Source organism: Pelmatolapia mariae, linkage group LG4, assembly GCF_036321145.2.
Source record: "Pelmatolapia mariae isolate MD_Pm_ZW linkage group LG4, Pm_UMD_F_2, whole genome shotgun sequence".
NCBI lineage: Eukaryota > Metazoa > Chordata > Actinopteri > Cichliformes > Cichlidae > Pelmatolapia > Pelmatolapia mariae.
Window position 1 is genome coordinate 12,631,964 of NC_086230.1, and position 19,818 is coordinate 12,651,781.

General features: G+C 41.3%; 1 protein-coding gene across 2 annotated transcripts in view; it reads right to left on the minus strand.

Moving 5' to 3' along the window:
• prkcbb (protein kinase C, beta b) overlaps positions 1-19,818 on the minus strand; it is a 100,574-nt gene that overhangs the window by 38,657 nt on the left and 42,099 nt on the right. For both annotated transcript variants that reach the window (XM_063471500.1, XM_063471499.1), the window contains exons 6-9: positions 13,319-13,475; positions 12,662-12,796; positions 10,428-10,524; positions 4,066-4,209 (exon numbers count right to left, since the gene is read on the minus strand). In XM_063471500.1, coding sequence (XP_063327570.1) covers positions 4,066-4,209; positions 10,428-10,524; positions 12,662-12,796; positions 13,319-13,475 — 533 coding nt within the window. The remainder of the gene's footprint in view (positions 1-4,065; positions 4,210-10,427; positions 10,525-12,661; positions 12,797-13,318; positions 13,476-19,818) is intronic.

A 19,818-nucleotide genomic window follows, 5' to 3' on the forward strand; every position in this document is an offset into this window, starting at 1 on the left:
TAAGATGGCCAGGTCCTGTGGCTGCAAAACAACCCCAAATCATCACCCCTCCACCGCCGTGCTTGACAGCTGGTATGAGGCGTTTGTGCTTATATACTGTTACTCATTACCTTAAAAACTAATCAGATTACATTAATGTGTTACTTGTAACGCATTGCTGCCCATCTCTGCTTAGTAGTGAAGATATTTCAATGATTGAAATAAGGGCACAGACACCAACTTAAATTTCAGAATGCTGTGGAAAGACTGCGGTGTTTGCCACAGTATAGCCTGTATGATGTGTAGTTCCCATGTGGCTAAATGACTTCTGTGACCTCAAGAAATTGTTTTTCATTTAGTTGTATTGTGCATTTATATCTATTATTAAACATTAGATTTTAATGTGCACAAACCAGAGGGCGAACCTAGTCACCAAAATTCCACTTGACCATTCCTCTGTGGCTAAAAGATACAGCCGTGAGAAAGAACACAAGCTTGATCTCTACAGGCTGTATAAATAGAAACATATACCACAAAGATGTAAGAAATAAACAAAACTACTTCTTACTCATTATTTAGAGGCAGGAAATGAGCATCAGCTTCGCGGTGCAAACACATTGATGTCACACTTGTTATTCTCTCTAAATTCTTTAAGAATGGAGCAATAAGAGTGACCTCTTATTCCCGCTTTTCCCCTCTGAGATGAGAAACTTAGCAACTTTGCTGTTTATGTCTTATAAATATTCAGGTATGATAATGCAGAGAGGTTACTGGGTTCGGTATTCTATGGGGAGTGCAGCACAGATGGACAAAGAGACGCAGTTATATATGTAGACGGGTGTGTGTGCGAGCACGTATCAGGGTATTAATATGCGTTTTTGGTTATACAGCTGCCAATTTTAAAAACTTCAGCTGGTAGTATACTTTGTTGAACACAACTGAGTGTGCGTGTGTGTGTGTGTGTGTGTGTGTGCATATGGTGGCAGTGTGACTTTATGTAAATACAAACTTTATAGAGTTGAAACAGAGAGGAAGGACACCATCTGGCCCAAAGTTCATTTTATACAACCACAAGGACAAGACCAGCACAGGAGAAAGACATAAAATGCACAGGTCAGACAGTAACAACATGATCTTTTTGGCATCATTACACCACCATCGATTACACATTTTAACTTCTGCATTTAATATCCTTGTTTTTTCACCTTCCCAGTTATTGTGCTTGACCACAAGGATGTTTGGTGTCTGACCCACTCATAGACCGGTTGCAGCATGTGTGTCACTGTTTGCACCCCGGGAAGTTTTTCAGGGTCGTTTGCCAGAAAGCCGTCCCGAGGATATTAGCTGTCATGTGTCGTAAATGATGCCGCTGTGTTTTCTCTGCTGACCTTGCACAGTGAATTTATCCAGGCAAAATGAATGCTGCCCTGCAAGAATCTGCACTGTGCTGTATCACAGTGGGCTGTGTGTATCATTAAAAACTGTCATTTATTATATATAGTATACACAACTGTTGTTTCCACTGAGGCATTGAGTGTTCCAAGAAAACCTAAATGAAAACAGACTTTTAAGACTTCCTTTTGCATTTGGATCATGTCTGCAGTGGCTTTAGTCACAGTGTTTGTGTGGTGGGCTTGAAGAACATTTCTTTTTAAATACCATCAGTTTGTTCATTACTCAAATAATTATTCTTCTGTGTACAGCAAATCTCAGGCTGCAGTGTCTTCTGTGAGGGGAAAGGGGGGAAACTGTAACAAAGAACTAATTTGTTGTGTAATAGCCCACTACCACACAGTCTTAGCTGGTCTAGAGGATTGTCAAGCATGAGGTTTGTGGCCTATTAGAGGTTCCAAACCAGGCCCACTGGATGGGTGCGCAAAGTATGGAAAGTGCAGAGATGTTTTTTTTAATAATTCCTGATGTTGCGCTTCCAGGGAAAATTCAACACTGTAGCCATTGCCACAAATCCAGGCAAGGATGTTGGCAACACAAAAATGATTTTACAGCAATTAAAAATACATGCATCTCTCAGCTGAAGTGTTATTGCTGGTATTGTGTTACTGTGTCCCACCAAAAAACTAAAGGGAACATTCACGTATCCTAACACAATTCCTCATCCGTATGCTCAAAGGCTACTGCAGGGAGCCCACCCGGGGAACTGTGTCAGTCCCCCCTGTGGTCTCTTCACGCCTTGCTGTCTATTCTACAGTGTTTTCAAAAAAAGAAGGCTACAAACTCTCAGAATATAAGTCCTTAATGTATTTTATGTTGTGGACCATTTGCAACACACTTGGATCTTGAGTGGACTGAACCAATGAAACTATACGATAAATGTGCAGAAAAACGTTATGCCCTCCTTCATATTGAAGCTGTGTAGTGGGCCGAATTGGAGTCCTTGCCGGGCTGATTCTGGTCCCTGGGCCTCATGTTTAACACCCTTGACCTTACAGTAATGACAATTTTTGCTTTTGGCTATCATTAAATTAGCTAAAATTCATTATTCTGCACAGCAATGCTTGTTTTTGCTGTGGCGCCGTATGAAAATGAGACACCGACTGCCTTTGGGAAGCAGCAGCTGTAAACTTGAAGTTATTTTTGTGTGTCTGTGCAACTGCAGCTCTTATTACGCCGCAATGCATGCGTATAAAGAATGATGAGGCAGGCTAAAATGAAGCGTGCCCTCTTGACTGCACATGTGTCTTATAATCACAGAGAAGTGTTTGCAGCAGTATTGTGTTACTCCGGTTGTGTAGCAGCAGGTCCTACCAGCCTCCCATGCACACTCAGGAACCTTTAAAGTGACACACACGTCATGTGAGCAACTCGTTTCACAAAATGTCCTGGTGCGTGTGTGCGTCTGCATAGCACAGACTAAAATGACTGTTGGATTTACATTTGCAGGAATGTGCTTTCCAACATGTGTGTGTTTGCTTGTGTGTGTGTGTGTGTGTGTGTGTGTGTGTGTACACTTTGTCTTCTGCTGAAGCTGTGTATCTCTGCATGCTTCAGCAGTCTGTGTTTGTGTGAGTTGGGTATTCCAGTAATGATCGTGCCTCAACTCAGGCTCCATTACAATGACGCATCAGTGTAGCTTTAAATGCTTGTTACCATGGAAACAGGCAGCCGGCATACAAGTCTGATACTCAGACAATGGTCTCTCTCTCTCTCTCTTTCGTGCTCTTTATGTCACTTTCGGTCTCCCTCCACCCTGCTGCTCTACCCATCCCCCCCCCCCCCCCCCCCCCCCCCGTCTGGCTCTCACAGCATCTTCCCATTCTTTCTGTTTCTTGCCTTGATTTTCATTCATTCACATCACTCTACCCCCCCCCCCCCCCCCCCACCTTTTCCCACTCTCCCGCTTTTCATTCAGTCCGACGTTTTTACCTCTCGCTCATTTTATTCACGTCAACCTTGTCGCGATGCCTCACATCTCTCGCCTCTCTTCTTCCATCGCCTACCTGTTTGTCACATCATCTTCCTCACCTCTTTCTCTTCATCCACCTCGTCCTACTCGTGCTTCATCACCTCTGATTCCCTCTGTCTCCATCTCCTCTTTTTGGCCATGTTTTCTTTCCTTTGTTCTAAGCTCTGTTTGCAGTTATACAGCAAAGCTCTGATGCTCAAACAAACACAAACACACAGACAAACAAGAGCCTCCCAGATATATTCGCTGTAGCACACAAGTTATAAAAAAAACAAGGTTTTCTGTATCAATGATAGCTGGCTCATATATCAATTTAAACTACATATAAATTAAGAAGCCAAAGTCACAGGGAGCATAATATAGCAAGAGTTTGGCTCCCTGACCAGTTGTTAAGCTATGATTGTGTTGATTTTTGGATTTTAAGGGTGAGGCCGCTGTTCTTTTTGACTGTGCCTTGTATCCCATAGAAAATGTTTATTATATGTTTACTTTATTTAAAAAGTGAAAATATTAATTGGCAGAAGCGCATAATACAAACGTGCCAGATTTAGCCATGGAGGCTAATTTACATCTGGCATCCCCACCAAGTCGATGGTGTTAAATATCAAAAACAGTAACACACACACACACACACACACTCACACTTAAACATCACATCTTACCTTGCCAAAGCTGCCCTTGCCCAGCACCATAAGGAAGTTAAAGTCAGCCAACTTCATGCGGTCTTGGTTGCCATTGGAGTCAAACCGGGATGCGGCGTTGGCTGACTTCCCGTCTGTGTTCTTCCCAGGACCAATTTTAGCCCTCTAGATGGGGGTGAGAGAAAATAAAGAAGAAATTAGGCAAAACAAATTTGGCACCCGACTCCAGGATTTCATAGTGAGCTAATATTTTTAAAAATGTCAGGATGAGGATGTTGGTGTTATTGAGCCATCTGGACTTAATTAAGAAGTGCTTTTTGTAGCATTTTAATGTTAATGAATACTATTAGTAATTCTGAAAAACACTTGCGTAATTGCCATAAACAAAGATCAAATCAGAGACAGATTGGTAAGCATGACTATAAGACCTAACAACTGAGAAGTAAAGATCTGCTCTTAATGGTTTATATGGTTTATTACGCTAATTACATGATATGGGCCAGTCACAGTAGCTCTAGTTTTCTGGAAACTTCCAGGAGATGGCTGTTGTGGCTTCCTGGTGATTGCATAGAATGTTTTTTGCATTCACTTTACTGATAACAAGTTACTGGTCGCTCACCAGGTCACCCGCTGGGAGGCAACCCGTCTCCAAACAATTACGGTCCGACTCTGAAGGTGTTTTTACACCTGCAGTGTTAAATTGATATCTGGTTTGTTTTCCCTCTTGGTGTGTTTCACTTGTGCAGGTGTGAACACGGTAATCGCACTTGGGTGTGGACCAAAACAACCACACTGAGACCCTTTAGATGGTTTGGTTCCAAATGAACTTTAATGCAGTTTATTTATGGTGTGAATGTGATATGACCTCGATCCGAACCAACTACCGGGTGTACGTAGCCATGCCAGAGCCATGCATGCTTTGTAGGAGGTAGTATAGATGTCCAAACATCTGTATGAGCTAGCAACTAGCCGTGGAATGAACATTCTCCATGTTCATGCTTGTAGTATTCCAGAACACAGAACCTTCTTCCTGTATTTACTTTTGTTGCTCCCGGCCCAGACACAGCTGGCCAATAAGCAGACTGAATATTCTCATCTAGTAAGTGGTGACGCATTTTGGTTTGCTTAGAGTTCACTTGGATTTTTCTCTCTGCAAAAAGAAAACAAACCACGGGGAAAAGCTACAAGTTCACAAACTTATCAACTGATTCAATCCAGAGTAAACAAACTGTAGGTGTGAAAACGCCCTGAGACTGACCATTGTGAGAGTCTGGACAGGCTGGGGATGGTTTGCCTCACATAGTTGTGTCTGATCTCCCTTATCAGGGCGGCAACGGAGCGGCAGTTCTTTACCAGATCATTATTGCAGCCTTTGTGGTAACCTTTAGGATCTCTAGTGTTTCTCCTATTCCTTTGCTTCAGGTTATAAACCTGTTTTTCCTGTGCTACTTTAGTTTAGTCTTACTGTCTCCAGACCCATGCAAACATATTTGGAAGAACTACAAACCTTAAGCTTCCTGGAGTAACCCACCTGGCTTCCCCACTCACCTGCCTGCCCGCAAACTCGTCTCCCCATCTTGGCCTCTCTTGGTAACCCCTCTGTTCCCTCTTGCACAACAGTGTGACGAGTAAGCACCATTTGCTTTTCCCTTTGTTTAATTTAGTTACAGCAGCTCCTTTATTTCTAACTCAGTTTTTTCCCTCTTTTAGATCATCCCACTAAATCTGCACCAGTCGCGCCTCACTAACTTTAATTTGTTGGTTCACTGTAAATAAAATCCCTTTCAATGTCCTCCATTTCTGTGAGTCTGCTCCTTGGGGCCACCTTTTCACTCTTTCTGATAACCATGCTTGGTGAAATTTCCTCTGAATGAAGGAGGTAATGTGAATATATTTGAGATTTTCCCTGATTTATCACATTTAATCTCTGTATTATCATGAACAGCCCATTCAATCACAACTGGTAGCAGACTGACTCTTGTTGCCATCTTATTGTCATTTTATTGCTTTTGGTGCAGCAAAGATTGTGAGTTCATTGCACGCACTCACAATAATTGTGATCGTGTCACGGTTTTATGGGGCGATCGTGGCTCAAGAGTTGGCAGTTCGTCTTGTAATCGGAAGGTTGCCGGTTTGAGCCCCGGCTTGTTGTGTCCTTGGGCAAGACACTTCACCCGTTGCCTACTGGTGGTGGTCAGAGGGCCCGGTGGCGCCAGTGTCCGGCAGCCTCGCCTCTGTCAGTGCGCCCCAGGGCTACAATGTAGCTTGCCATCACCAGTGTGTGAATGACTGAATGTAGTGTAAAGCGCTTTGGGGTCCTTAGGGACTAAGTAAAGCGCTATACAAATACAGGCCATTTACAGTTTCAGTGACATGTACCACTGTTTTCCTTTGTCTTACTGCAAAATTAATTAAAAACTAGTGCACGCAGTAAAACACAGTGTGGCAAAAAGACTTCTACATAGTGCTCATGTGTAAAGTATGATATTTGTTTGCGTTTGCATTTGTAACCTTTACTGGCAAAAACCAGAAAGATCTTTTTTATCATTTTTTTTTCAGTTTATATAAAAACCACTAAGCGCACACAAATAATCACTGACTTTAACATACTGAAGCCACAGACGTAAACATAACTCCATGCTTTTAAATTTTACTGTGAAACAATCAAAATGTGTTGAAAGACAGAAATCTTTCTCGTTGTGTTTCATTTATCATTTATTCTGTTTCATTTTCACCTTCATCTTTATAGATTTGGCCTTTGTCTCTAACTTTCCATTTATTCGTGTCTATCAGCAGCTGTCAGTCCTCTGCTCGCTCTTCATTTCTAACGATCTCTCTGTCTCGACCTTGTCATTCCCTCTCGTCTTATCTCCCTTGTAAGAATTTTAATCGTATTCTCTACTTTGTTAAACCGTGCTTCAGTTTTAAAATGCTCTTAGTATATTAATCTTAATTAATACATGCCTCCTCGCTCAGAAACAGAGGCACAGGCAGAGCACATCTAATCTTTTTCCAATCTTATCTTAAACTGATGATCCACACTGACGGTCTCTGCACTTTTTGTCCTGTGCCGCTGCAGTAATTTCCTCACTGCCACCGCTCTGCGGCTCCCTGCACTGCGTGTGGTGCACGCCATACAGTTCTCAGCTCATCAATGGATAAAAGCCTCTATCTGTCTCCATCTGTTGTCACGCAAACACACACAGACACACAAACAAGCGGGAACAGTCAAGGTGTTTGCGAGCAGCGGAGCATGCTGAAGGCAAAGCCTGCAGAGTAATGCCGCTCTCTCGCACTAACTCTGTCTAAAGCAGGAATGTCAAACTCGTTTTATACAGCGGGCTACATACAGCCCACTTTGATCTTATGTGGGCTGGACTGGTGAAACTCCAGTTTCTGTCAGTGTAAAAGGTTTAACTACGCATTCAATCAATGAGATATCTTAATGTAAAACAAAAAAGAGCAATTTTAACATTATGTCTCAGGTTTTCTACATAGTAAAGAAATGCTGCTGTAGTAAATTAAAGAAATCTGTCAGCATGACTCTTTGAGCTTAGATTGGAAGAATGTGTGTAAATCTATAACTGAATTACTTTGCTGTACTGTCAATGTCCATGAGACTTAAAACTACAGTTAAAAGACCAAAATCTATGCCCTCCTTTACATTTTCCAAAGCCTGCCAGTGGGCCAGATTGGGGTCTTTGTCAGGCTGATTCTGGCACACGACCCTTATGTCTGACACAAAAGCCATGCATATGATAAAACACCACCAGACAAATGCTGAATGCAAACAGAAGGATGTCATTAAATGAACTGAACAGAACTGAAATCCCACCCCCCAAAACTCTGTGCCCTCTTAAGTACAATTAAATTTGGGTACTGTCAGAGTACAATAAGGCTGGGACAAAATACTGATGTACCAATATATTTTACTGCCTTCTCTGGTGACACAATTATCAATATAGTGGTGCCAAATTTGATCAGAACATGTGCCGAAGAGCGTTTACCAATCTCACACAGGAAGAAGAAACTCAAAAAGGCAAAGTATCGGACACGGTAAAATAAAGTGTTATTACTTCTTGATTTCCACCCCTCGAATACATTTAAAGCACTTGTTAGTGATGCTGTGTTTCTACCCTAACAATTACAGTTACCACATGGTACCAATGTGTGTTGCAGAAACTCCTTTGAAATCAATTGATATCAATCTGTGACACCAGGTAAACACTGCTCCCCCAAATATCAGTGGTGACGCTGAAGTCCCAACTGTCTTCCAACAAGCTGTTCTAGATGCTTTTCCCACACATTTACAGTGAACTGTAAACTGAATGTAATCAGCATACAGGAAAATGAGAGCAAATTTATCGTAAAAGTCAAATCGCCTTCTCTTTCACATCTTATTCTGAGTTTCATCATGTGTATGAAATGGAGGCATCGGTGTCTTTCTTTCTCATTGCAACCTCTCTGAAGGCTTCACCCCAGAGGTTGAATTCAAGCTTGTGTGGACGCGCATGTTTCTGTGTGTGTGTGTGTGACATCTTGCCCCCCCCCCCGAGAATTTCTCTCAGTAAACGTCTGAGGAGCGTGACCTTGAGGAGACATGGGAAACAAATACAGATTAAAAGAAAGAAAATCACAAGGTGGGCTGCAAAGGTGACAGCGGACAAAACAGATAAGTCAAGGAGGGAGAGGGAAGCTGAATGAGGACAGGGAGGAGGAACGCTGAGAGAAAGGGAGGATAGAAGGCAGGAATAGCTTCCCTATAAAGCCAACATTCAAACAATTAGCCATAAAAAATACTGCAGCGCACTTACATTAAACTTGTGAATGCTAAAATCAAGAAGAGTTATAGCAAGGTCCAAGTTTTCCTCATCCCCTTTTCTCTTCCCTCTAGATGAATCCATTAACTGTTTTCTAGCTCTTGTGAACTCATCTCTCCTTGTGCGTGTCAGCCAGCTGCCCTCTAAACCTGCTCACCTGCAATTCACCTCTCAGGTTTGCAAACCCTGCCTCTCTCCTCCCCACCAGCTCAGCCACAGACCTCCGGGTCACACCACTTGCCTGGAACTTTCCACTCTACACTTCCCTCTGTGTTACAATAAACCTTTTAAACTCTGATTCTGTGGTCTGCCGACAGTGGCCTGCATTTTTAGTTCACCGTTTCTTGGTCAAAACCTTAAAAGTTTTATCCCCCTAAATCATGTCGGCCTTCAACAGAGGAAACTGTTTTATCCCCCACTGTCTGTGTGCAGACACGAGCGTGGTGCCAATCTTCTTATCAATAAGAAAAAAAGTCCCATACAAATGTCACATACAGTATCGTGTTAAAGTCTTCATTTCTTCAACTTCATTTCTACAAATTCTGCTTCTTAGGAGCCAGACTTTATAGTAATTTTTTTACGTAGTCTTGAGCAATTGTTCTCCAGGCTTTCTGAAGCTCTTTCAAATTTTTTTATTTTCTGTTAAGCCACTGAACTATGAGCCATGAGTCATTCAAGAATAAAAAAGCCCCTAACTCAGGGGATGACCCAGCATTGTGTCTACACACAACAAAGAACCAATTGTAAATAGTGTCTTTACTTTGTTACTAGTAGCCACAATTTGTCGGATGTTTCCATTTCTTCACTTGAACCTGCCAAAAAACATGCCAATGGTAATGCAGTTTCACAGACATAAAAAATAATATTTTTGCACCATCAGGATTAGCTAGATTCAGAAAAATTAGTGGATCTCAGTATGGTGTGCAGCGTGTCTCTAAAAAATTTAAGGAAACTGTACAAGTTGAGAACAATAGAAGCGCCATACCTGAAAAAAAAATATTTAATGCATGAAAAAATTGGGGGTGGGGTTAAAGACCTTTGGACAATACTGTATTTCAAACAAACTGTGTATTTTTCATCTTTCTTTTTTTTTTAATATGCCCTGCAAGAACATTTTCCTAAACTGTGACAGAAGCAAATTTGCCACTAACATCACTATTTTAACACATTCACAAAAAGTCTTTTAAGTTTGTGGCTGAGTGTCACAAAGACAGAAGGAGGCGAGCAAAAGAGAGAGAAAAAAACCAAAGTGGTTATCCTCAACACTGCCAAATGAACGGGCCTACTGGTCAGCTGTTACTCACACACACACACACACACACACACACACACACACACACACACACACACACACACACACACACACTGGGCCTGCAGTGTGCCAGACCGGATGGTGCTATAAGTGTGCCTGCCAACTGCTAACAGCTCTCCCAGAGTGGCCCTCACTCAGACACACACAGATGCATAGTCCTCACACACACACACACATGCACGCACGCACACAGGTAACCCTTTAATCACCTGCACTGTACGTCAACTTTTAAGATTTTAATGCACACACACCTCAAATTTCTGCCGTAGCTCCTCGTTGCCCTCCTCCCCCTCCGGAGGGACGGGTACATTGAAGTACTCGCCTTCTTCCTGGGAGAGCAGCTTAAACCTAAAGTGAGAGAATATTTCCAGTCAAATCAATTCCCAATTAGTTTATACAATTGGGGTGTTTAACTGCTGCCATTAACTGAAGCTGCTGACAGTTACTGCACCAATTTAAGGGCCTAAAGAATAATCAGGCCATTATTTACCAATTCATTCCCCTTCATGGTATTTTAACAAAGCCTGAGATGGGCTCAAAACACAGTGGAGACGCTTATCGTCCCACAAAATCAATACTATATAGTTTTCACATTTTTAAATAGCAAATCATTTGTGCTTGGCCTTTATAGATGCAGGGAAACAGATCCCTGCTCTTTACTTTCTTTGCTGTTAGGAAATATGCCTCCTCAGCCAGTTAGACTGTCAGATCTGAGCTGTGTTTCAAGCAGTTACGTCTCATGCCACAATTATTTTTGTTAAAATCGTTCTTCATTTTCCTGTTTTGGCAGTGATGAAGCATAAGTAGATAATATAACTGGCTTGTTCCCTGTTCTCTGAACCACTTGTGCAAGATTTTAATCGATGTTAAAAAAATGACATGGGAAACAGATATGAAGCGACACTGTTGTTTATCAGGAGCTACCTTTCTGGTTTCTGTACTCCACTTACTAGCAAAAATCTGCCCTTTAAGCAGCAAGGTGGAGCTGTTACCAAAATTAACACATGATAACAAGCTGGTCATGGTTGCTTATCTCATAATAAACACTTATTAATGACAGCCACTATGTTTGCATACTGATGGAGTTTGTGCTAGCTCCTTCAGACTGTCAACAATATATAAAAGGTATCACCAAAACTTTGAATCCTATAATGAACTCATATTCTTACATGTGTACATTTACAGTGCTGTGCTAAAGTCTCAGGCTGCCCCTCATTTGTTTTATATTTTTTTTAGGAAAATGGGAAATTTATTGAAACATGTGCAATCACATATGGAAATAGTGTATATATAAGACAAAAACAGAGTTAGTACATTTCCGATTAGGCTTCGGATTAGGCTGCATCTCTGTGTCAGGTCTCTGCTGGATTTTTTTCCCCATTTCCTAAGGACATAACTTTCATCTGCTGAAAGTCATTTGTTGTAGATAGTTTTTAGGACTGCTACTTCTTCCTTTGTCCTCTACTTGTCCAGTTTCCTCAAATTTTTTTAGGGACATACTGCACACTGTGCTGAGTGCCAAGTTTGCAGCTAATAGCACTCTGGGAATCACCCTGTTGGTGCAAAAATATAGTTTTATGTGTCAAACTTTGACATCTTTTTTAGTTTCAAGTAAAGAAATTGGAATACAATTGTTCTATGAGACAGGCTGCTAGTAACAAAGCACCTAAAGATGCTATTATATGGCTCTTTGCTAATTATGAATGCCTTTTTTATGCCTTTTTTATGCTTTAATGACTCTTAGGTCAGCATTAAGTGGTTCAATAAAGAAAAATACTGGACTGAAGGTGGGTGAAAAACCAGCCAATGTCCAATGAAAAACCTTAGAAGAGCTTCAGAAAACCAGAAGAAAGTGTGTCTCCTTGGATACAGAATAATAAAAAAAAATCAGGGGTGACTCAAGACTTCTGCACAGTAATGTACATACTGTACATATCTGCAAACTATTATTAGGACACAAGTATGTTTTAGCATTATTTCAAATACCACAGTCTCATACAGAGCTTTAGCTTTACTCTCGCTCTGTATCTCCTCTCGCCAGCGAGTGTGAGCCTTCTGGGCTGCTCAAAGACAGAATAGAGGAAAACTTGCACAGGTTCACTCTGAACATCAGGTTTTTAATGGCATCTTTCCACCTCCACCATTCCACCTCAAAACCTGGCATCTCATTAAAAACCCTGACAGGGCAGCGTCAGCAAAAAACAAAAGAGAGGAAGATGGATATAGAGACTGGGCTACAGATAGAAAGTGCAGGAGGGAGGGAGGGAGGGTGGTGGAGATAAAGAAGCAGAGATAAAGAGATGGGGGTAGAGTTGCTCTGGCGCTGAGTATAATCAGACTAAAAAGAGGAGCTCTAACTAAAGTATTTCTCCTACAGCGCATTAACGAACAAGGTCACCTTTCCCTCCTCCTCCTCTACCACCACAGTTTCTCTGCCTCATGTCTCTCTACACCCTCTTCTATTCCTCCTTTTTTTTCATCTCACCATCCATCCACCCCTTGTTTCTGGAGCTCCGAGATGCCAAAGGACAGTGATCCCATGAAGTCATTGCGGCTGGTCAGGTCCCAGTCCCACACCTCCACTGACAGACGGCGGTCCTTATCGTATTCTTTCAGGTGGCTGCGAGAGAAGGAAGGACAAACAACAGTTGGATGATGGCTGAGAGTGATAACTGTAGGTGTTGTGATTGTCAAAGGTTTGAGTTTTAAAGACACACGGGAGCAGTGTTGAATTCATTCTTTTTCATCTTCCACATTTATTCCTGGGATCATTCCTCTGATAAGGTATCAGGAAAGCTTTCCATCTTTCTTCTTTCTTTTATACACATTGATAGAAATGATAGCATTTCAGAGTGAACATCTGCACTTCCATGGTAAATTCAATGTGCCTTATTAAGTAAGTCACTGGAGCCAAATGTGGCAAACGACCCCAAAAGCAAGGTTTTACAAAAATGAGGCGCCAGATGTTTTTAACTGAGCGCCAGCGGTTACACATGCTTGGAAAGAAGAGCATAATGCGACGCGGTCTCAGATCACTGCGCTGAGCGAGTGAGGAGAAAACAAAAAAGAGATAAAGGGACACAGGAAAGACAGGCTGATAAATAAATAAGACAGCCTCGCACTTGGCGTGATAAAGCCTTACAATTTAAAGGTCTCGTTCCAGGTGGGGTTGAGGCAGCACTTTATGGTCTTGGTCTTCTGTTTACTCTCGCTGCGGGGATCCGGGATCAGTTTAAGCTTCACATAAGGGTCTGACAGACCGTTGGGGTCCATGGGAACCAGATTCCTGGCCTCTTTGACTGAAGGGAGAAATAAAAAGAAACAAGATGAGTGAGGGGAGAGAAGGGAGAAAAAAAAAAGAATAACAGAATTAACACTAATTTAAAAGCAGCATTGAAAGTTTTAATTTATAAACCTTTCTTTAGGATAAGTACTCACTGAGACAAAAAAATACGCGTGTAAGAAACCACAGCTTTAATATGAAGGTGAACTATTTCTACATATAAATGTAACTAAATGTAGCTAAAAGAACTTTAATGATCACTCTCATAAAACAAGCTGAATTAGGAATGGTGGGAATTTATGGTGGGAAAATATGAATATAAATTAATGCGGACATAATTTTAATTATTACTATTCTTAAAACTTAAAATAAAGAACAAATATGTTTATTCAAATTTCATTTTTGACTAACTTTTAAGGACACACCACCTGGTTTTAGCCAAATATTTATAATCCCATATATCTGCACTCACTTTTCTGCTGCCTCGTATGAATTTTCCTGCTTGGTGAAGCTGAAGCAAATATGCATTTGTTTTTATTTTTAAAGTGATAAATGAGCTGACATTGCTTTAAATAGAATTACTGCCTGGCAGTGAATACCCATGCCAACCAATCTATTGGTTGTTTTAGTTGTATTGCATCCACGCTGGTTCATAAGAGAAACTTTATTATTCATGCTTGGTCAATAAAGCAGATTTTGACAGAACAATGGTTCAATTTGGATGTTGCTGCAAACAAGCTACAAATTCTAAAATCTGGATGCTTTACACACGTCTTCAAGCCTGCAGCAGGAAAGCTCTACAACCATTTCAGGGTGGGTACTATGTGAAATATGGTCAGAAACTTCCCTGCTGTTATGTGTTTAAACTGTGGCAGGGGTTTCTGCAGAACACTCACAATGTCAGAGCAACTTTTTGGATATAAATGGTCATCATTTCATTTAATCCCATCAGACATTTTTATAAAATTCATGTCATAATTACTAAACAGATTCAAACGGAGCAAACGAAGTCGAGGCCAAAAGCAGTAGCTTTTATTACTGACCCTGAAAATAATCAGTAATAAATGATTTTGCAAAATTTGAGGAATTTTGCTTAACACATATTGCATACCCAAGTTGGGTTTAGCCACCTTAAAAAACTTGCAGTCACTCCATCTTTTAGACCAAGTTAACAGTTCAACTTCAACCTTTATTTATTTCCAGACATTGTGTTTCAGAGAATGCGTACTTGTTTTAGCAGTTTTGTCCTACTCGTTACTGCAATTCAGTCAAATAAGAGCCTTAGATTGGAAACCAAAACTCTGCCCTGAAACCAACAAATTAAATTTCGGCATGCTTAACCTAACTACACAGGAGGCTACAGCCTTGAGGTTAACAGAGTCTGTCTGTAATGACCGTGTACACCGATGAAGGTTGCCAGTTCCAACACTAATCCTTCTTATGTGGCTGTTTGTTATTGGGCTGTAATTGTATTCCAGTGGTGTAAAATCCCCCGCGGTCAGAGTGTGGGTTAAATTGCGTGTGCGCACAGTTACAGTTCCCGGTCAAGTTGTGAGGTCACATCCAATTACCAAAAGCGGGGCTGCTGTGTCTTAGGCAGCCCATTAGGAAAGCAGTTGACACACAAAAGCACATGAGACCTTTGTCACTGCACATGCAACACACACAGAACACAAATGTGTTTGGTTAGAGCTCGGTAATTTTGGTTGTGGACCTCCTGGCAAAACAATGACTTTAGAAGTCATGATAAACTAAGGTGTTATGTGCAATATTTCATCTACACTGCTTTCAGGGCAAACGATCACATCCTGTTAAAATTAAATATAAAGAAAACAGATAAGCACTTTCATTCCATTCATCGATCTCACAGGACTCTATGCTTTACTAGCCGTTCCCAGTGATTGCCTTATCGTAAAGTCCTGCTGTGTCTAACCTTTGCATTAGTTACTTCCTGTTTAATTTTGGTACTCCCTTTTCTCTTGTGCTTTGTATTCATTATTACTTCCTCCCCTGTGATTGTGTCCATTGTGTGCACCTGTGTCTCGGTTGTGTGAGAGTATAAATCGTGCTGTCTTTTCCTTGCTCTTTGTCAGATTGTCTGTATGGATTTGTTTTGGACTTTTGACCTATAAAGTAGGGCTGTTCCATATAACGATATATATCGGATGACGATATAAAAACGTCTATCGTTTCATTTTACGCTATCGTTTGTTTCGTGGTGTCATAAAATAAACTGTTTACAGCAATATTTTTTCATCGTTTTAATGGTCACTGTAGTGGCTATATTAATTTCTTAAAGTTCTCTCTTTCTCTTATATTTAATATCACACTATGGACGACAAGCGCCTGTTTTTACGTGTGGTCGTTAGCAACAATGACGGTAAAACCATCGCGTGGCTCCGACGTCCGCTTGTTTGTTTTCCACGTAAACCTTTCACAATAAAGCTCAAGATCCTGTTGAGACAAAATAAACTGAATCAAGTGAAAGAGTATGCAGAGAGTTTACGGATGAGAAGAAAAAAAGAGCCGTCAGGTGCTAAAAAATAAACCTTAGACTCAAACTTTGAAAGAAAATGGCGGCCGTTACAATTTATGTCTAAAAATGTATAGTTTCATGCATCGGTTAAAACACTCGACTCCAGGTAAAGGACGCCCAGCTGGAAAAACTTCACGCAGGTCGAGTTGCCCGAGATTCACAGAATTTACAGAAAATATTACATTTTTGTGATTTATATCGTTGTCAGGACGATAAATGTCTTATATCGGGATATGAGATTTTTGTCATAGCGCACAGCCCTACTATAAAGGTGCATTTGAAGGACTACATATACATCTTATATTGCCATTTTCTGACAATGGGTCTTTACCCAGATAGGAGACATACTAATTTTGCCTATTTTATTCACTTACAGCACAGTTGTTGCACCAGCAGATGTAGGATGAGCCAGATGTGGCTCAAATGTCACAACACATCTCATATCTGGCCTTTTATAAGTTGGACCTCTGGCTGAGCTGAGGCAGCCAGATTCACCCTGGGCAAAGACAAATGTGGCCCATAAAAGAAGTGCATAACTTTGCCACTTTTAAGCCAAACATTTATTGCAATCTGGGTTGAGCGTGTGAATTTTAGCCGACTCAGTAGCGGCTTTGATCTCCCAGTGCAGCACAGAAGAATTTGTGCTATTTAACGAGTGGAGGGCGAGAGAAAAAGTAGCATGCACTGCGACTTATTTTAGCTAAATTTGGTGAAAGGTCTGTTTGCATACTGACAAAAAGTGTTGCACACTGTTACTCAATAATCCTTTGGGGGATGTGCAGCATAGCCAGAGGAGAAACTAGAACAGCTTGCCAGTGAAGTCACAGTGTGAGAAAAACCTCAAAGATGTCAGAGAGATGAAGTCTTCATGCTCTTTAACCATTACTCTACACTAAACTCCAGGAGGTTAACCACAGCACACAGCCATTGGCCAGCATTAAGCCCTCAGTGAAGCAGCTCAATAAATATTAGATGATGCCCGTTAAAGTGACCATCAAATGCAGGTCGAGGAGGAGAGCTGTAAAGAGGGTAGCATGCCAAAGAGTCTCAAAGGACACTTACAGTAAAGACGTGCCGTTTTTATAGAAGTGAATGGACCTGTTTGTGTATGCACAGGTGAGAAATTCTTGCTTGCATCCAGTGTGCGCTAACTGAAAGGCACATGTACGGGTCTGTGTTTGTGTGTGAGGGGCAGGCAGAGGTGATAAGAGTGCAGTTACAGCAGAATACTACATGTGAAGTGCTGCGTGGGTGTTGGCTGTGCCCCTTTTCCCCTGTGAAGCAGCTTCATAGGATGGTAAGTAGGATTACTGGGTTATATCCACCTTCTTCTTGCTTGCAAAAGCTTTTCTGAGAATGTCATCCGGTGGATGTTGACAGTGTTCAGTCTGGGATGCCTGAACAGATGACAACAATAATAACCCAAAGTCTGAAGAGTCTAGATATTTAACATCTGATCTGAGCCTCACAAAGCAGGAAATAATGTGCTGTGGCTCTGTGGTTTTCCCAGACAGGCATTGCTACTCCCACCTGTACTTCCAAATGCCTGCAGTGTCACCTGACCCACGTTTTCTCTCTGCTCTTGATTGGCTGCTGCTTTTCAGCTAATGAATTATGCAATATACCGTACATGCTTGCAGCTATCCATCTGTCACTGGTTCAGTTTCAGAATAATGACTATTTTTAAAAACAAAAATCAAAAACATGGTCATGTTTTGGGACAAGCCTACTTCCTCTGCGCCCCCCTCCTGCTCCTGTGATCTACACCTATATGTCTATTCATTCATCTGTTTTCTTAATTGCTTATCCAGTTCTTGGTTGTGGACAGGGTTAGGGTTAGCAAAAGGTGGGTTACATCCTATGTCAGGTCTAATGCAGAGAGACAGACAACTATTTAAGCCCACATTCACACACCTACAGCCAATTTAGTCTCACCAATTGACATAAAATGTCTTCGGACTGCAGGAGGAAGCTGGAATATCTGGACAGAACCCACACCTCCCCTTTTCATTCTCTGATTTAAATTAGACTTTAGTAAAAGCGTCTAATGTAAATGCTGCAACATTCCTTGTTTGTGTTGCATCAAGTTTTTATTCCCAGCTCCTGATCAGTTAGAAGGCCATTTCACTAAACAACTGGCCAGCTATGCACTGATTGGAGAGGAGCTGGAAAGGGTTTGAACTTTGCAGTCTCCTCAGTCTTTGTAGTTATATACCAATACATCCCACCTTTCAGAACAGCTAGAGACACACAACAGGCTGTATAAAACACGTAAATGATCCCCTACTTCACTATTAGGCAGCTTGGGTGGAGTACCAAAGACGGAGGGCACCTTTTAGTGTCCCACTGAATTCTCCCTGCTGGAGTGTCCTTGAGCTAGAGGCTGACTCCCCCTCCATCTCCATGTGCACTGTTCTGCCAGTGACCTGAGCTCTAATCTGACTATGAAAGAGGCCGGAGGTGAATTAAAATTGATTATTAAAGTGTCACTTTACGCCAATGTCAATTGCTTTGATTAAATCCACAACCCAATTGCACTTCTCAGCGTAGCAGCTGTTTTCACCAGATCCCGCTACATTAAGCTGTAAAATAATTCCTAGTGGTTCTGCAATTCATTCTCAGTGGTGGCATTTTCCCCCACCTCTACCTCACTGCATAGAGGGTATACGCCAATCATAGCTCCACACTGACCCCTGTGGACAAAAGCGAGCACTACTCCTCCAACTCCTCCTTTTACTATAATCTGCAAAACACAACCACAAGTTATATGCACATTAACATAAAAATCAGTGTATGTGAAAGACTGAAATATAGATGAGACTAAACTTCATGGTAAATAGCTTTAGTTAATGTACTTTGACATTTTCTACCATTTAGCTCAACTGTCATCTGCTCTGGTTTGCAGCACCAGTGAATTTTTAGCCTTTTCTGCTGTCTTAGTAGTCTGCATGTGATAAGTCTGCTCTCTTATCATTTCCCAGAGTAACCACCACTTAATGATCAGTCTACGAGCGTGGGAATCTGAAAGAGAGAACAGAGGAGGGGAATCTGCAGAGGAATTAAACCCAGCAAGAGCCCATAAAGGGAAAATATCCTACATGCAAAAATAACAGGCCTATGAATGTGCTGTTACAAGTTCTCGCTAACATTTATGGAATATTTAGTGAGGACACTGTTTGTTTTCATGGGTCCAATCAATAACTGCGGCAAAATGCCTGGAACCATTTGTAGATCAGGAAAAAGTCAGCTTCCATTTATTTATGCTTTGTAAGAAGATGCACTGCCAAAAACTACTTTACAAAATCGTTGCGTTTACAGAGCTGGAGGAACAACAAAAAATAAGAGATGAAGCGAACTGAAGACTCGGCATGGCTTAGGAAACAACAGGAGTTTTATGGCTTAAGATTTGAGATAGGATATCTTATGAGATGCTTATTCATATGCTGAAGTTCAGATGAAAACACAAGGACAAAAAAAGGGAAGAAAAACGCACATTAATTATCACTGCGTCACCTGCTGCTTGAGTGTGAACTATGACACATCTGAAGCTGGAGCAGGTTTATGCAGCCGTGTTTAGGAACTCACATCACACAGCTGGAGTATGGATCCTCAATAAAGTTATTTTTTCGTTTGAGGCAAAGCTGTGATTATCAGGATAATGAGAAACGTTAATGTAAATCTCTGCAGCCACCTGCAGGTCATATAAGGCACTGCGGATCAATGTAACAACGTTTCTCCCCACTTTTCCATTTTTTTTCAGTTAAATAGACAGAAACATTGTTCCAAGAACGATGTGAGCATACAGTGTAGTGAATAGTATATC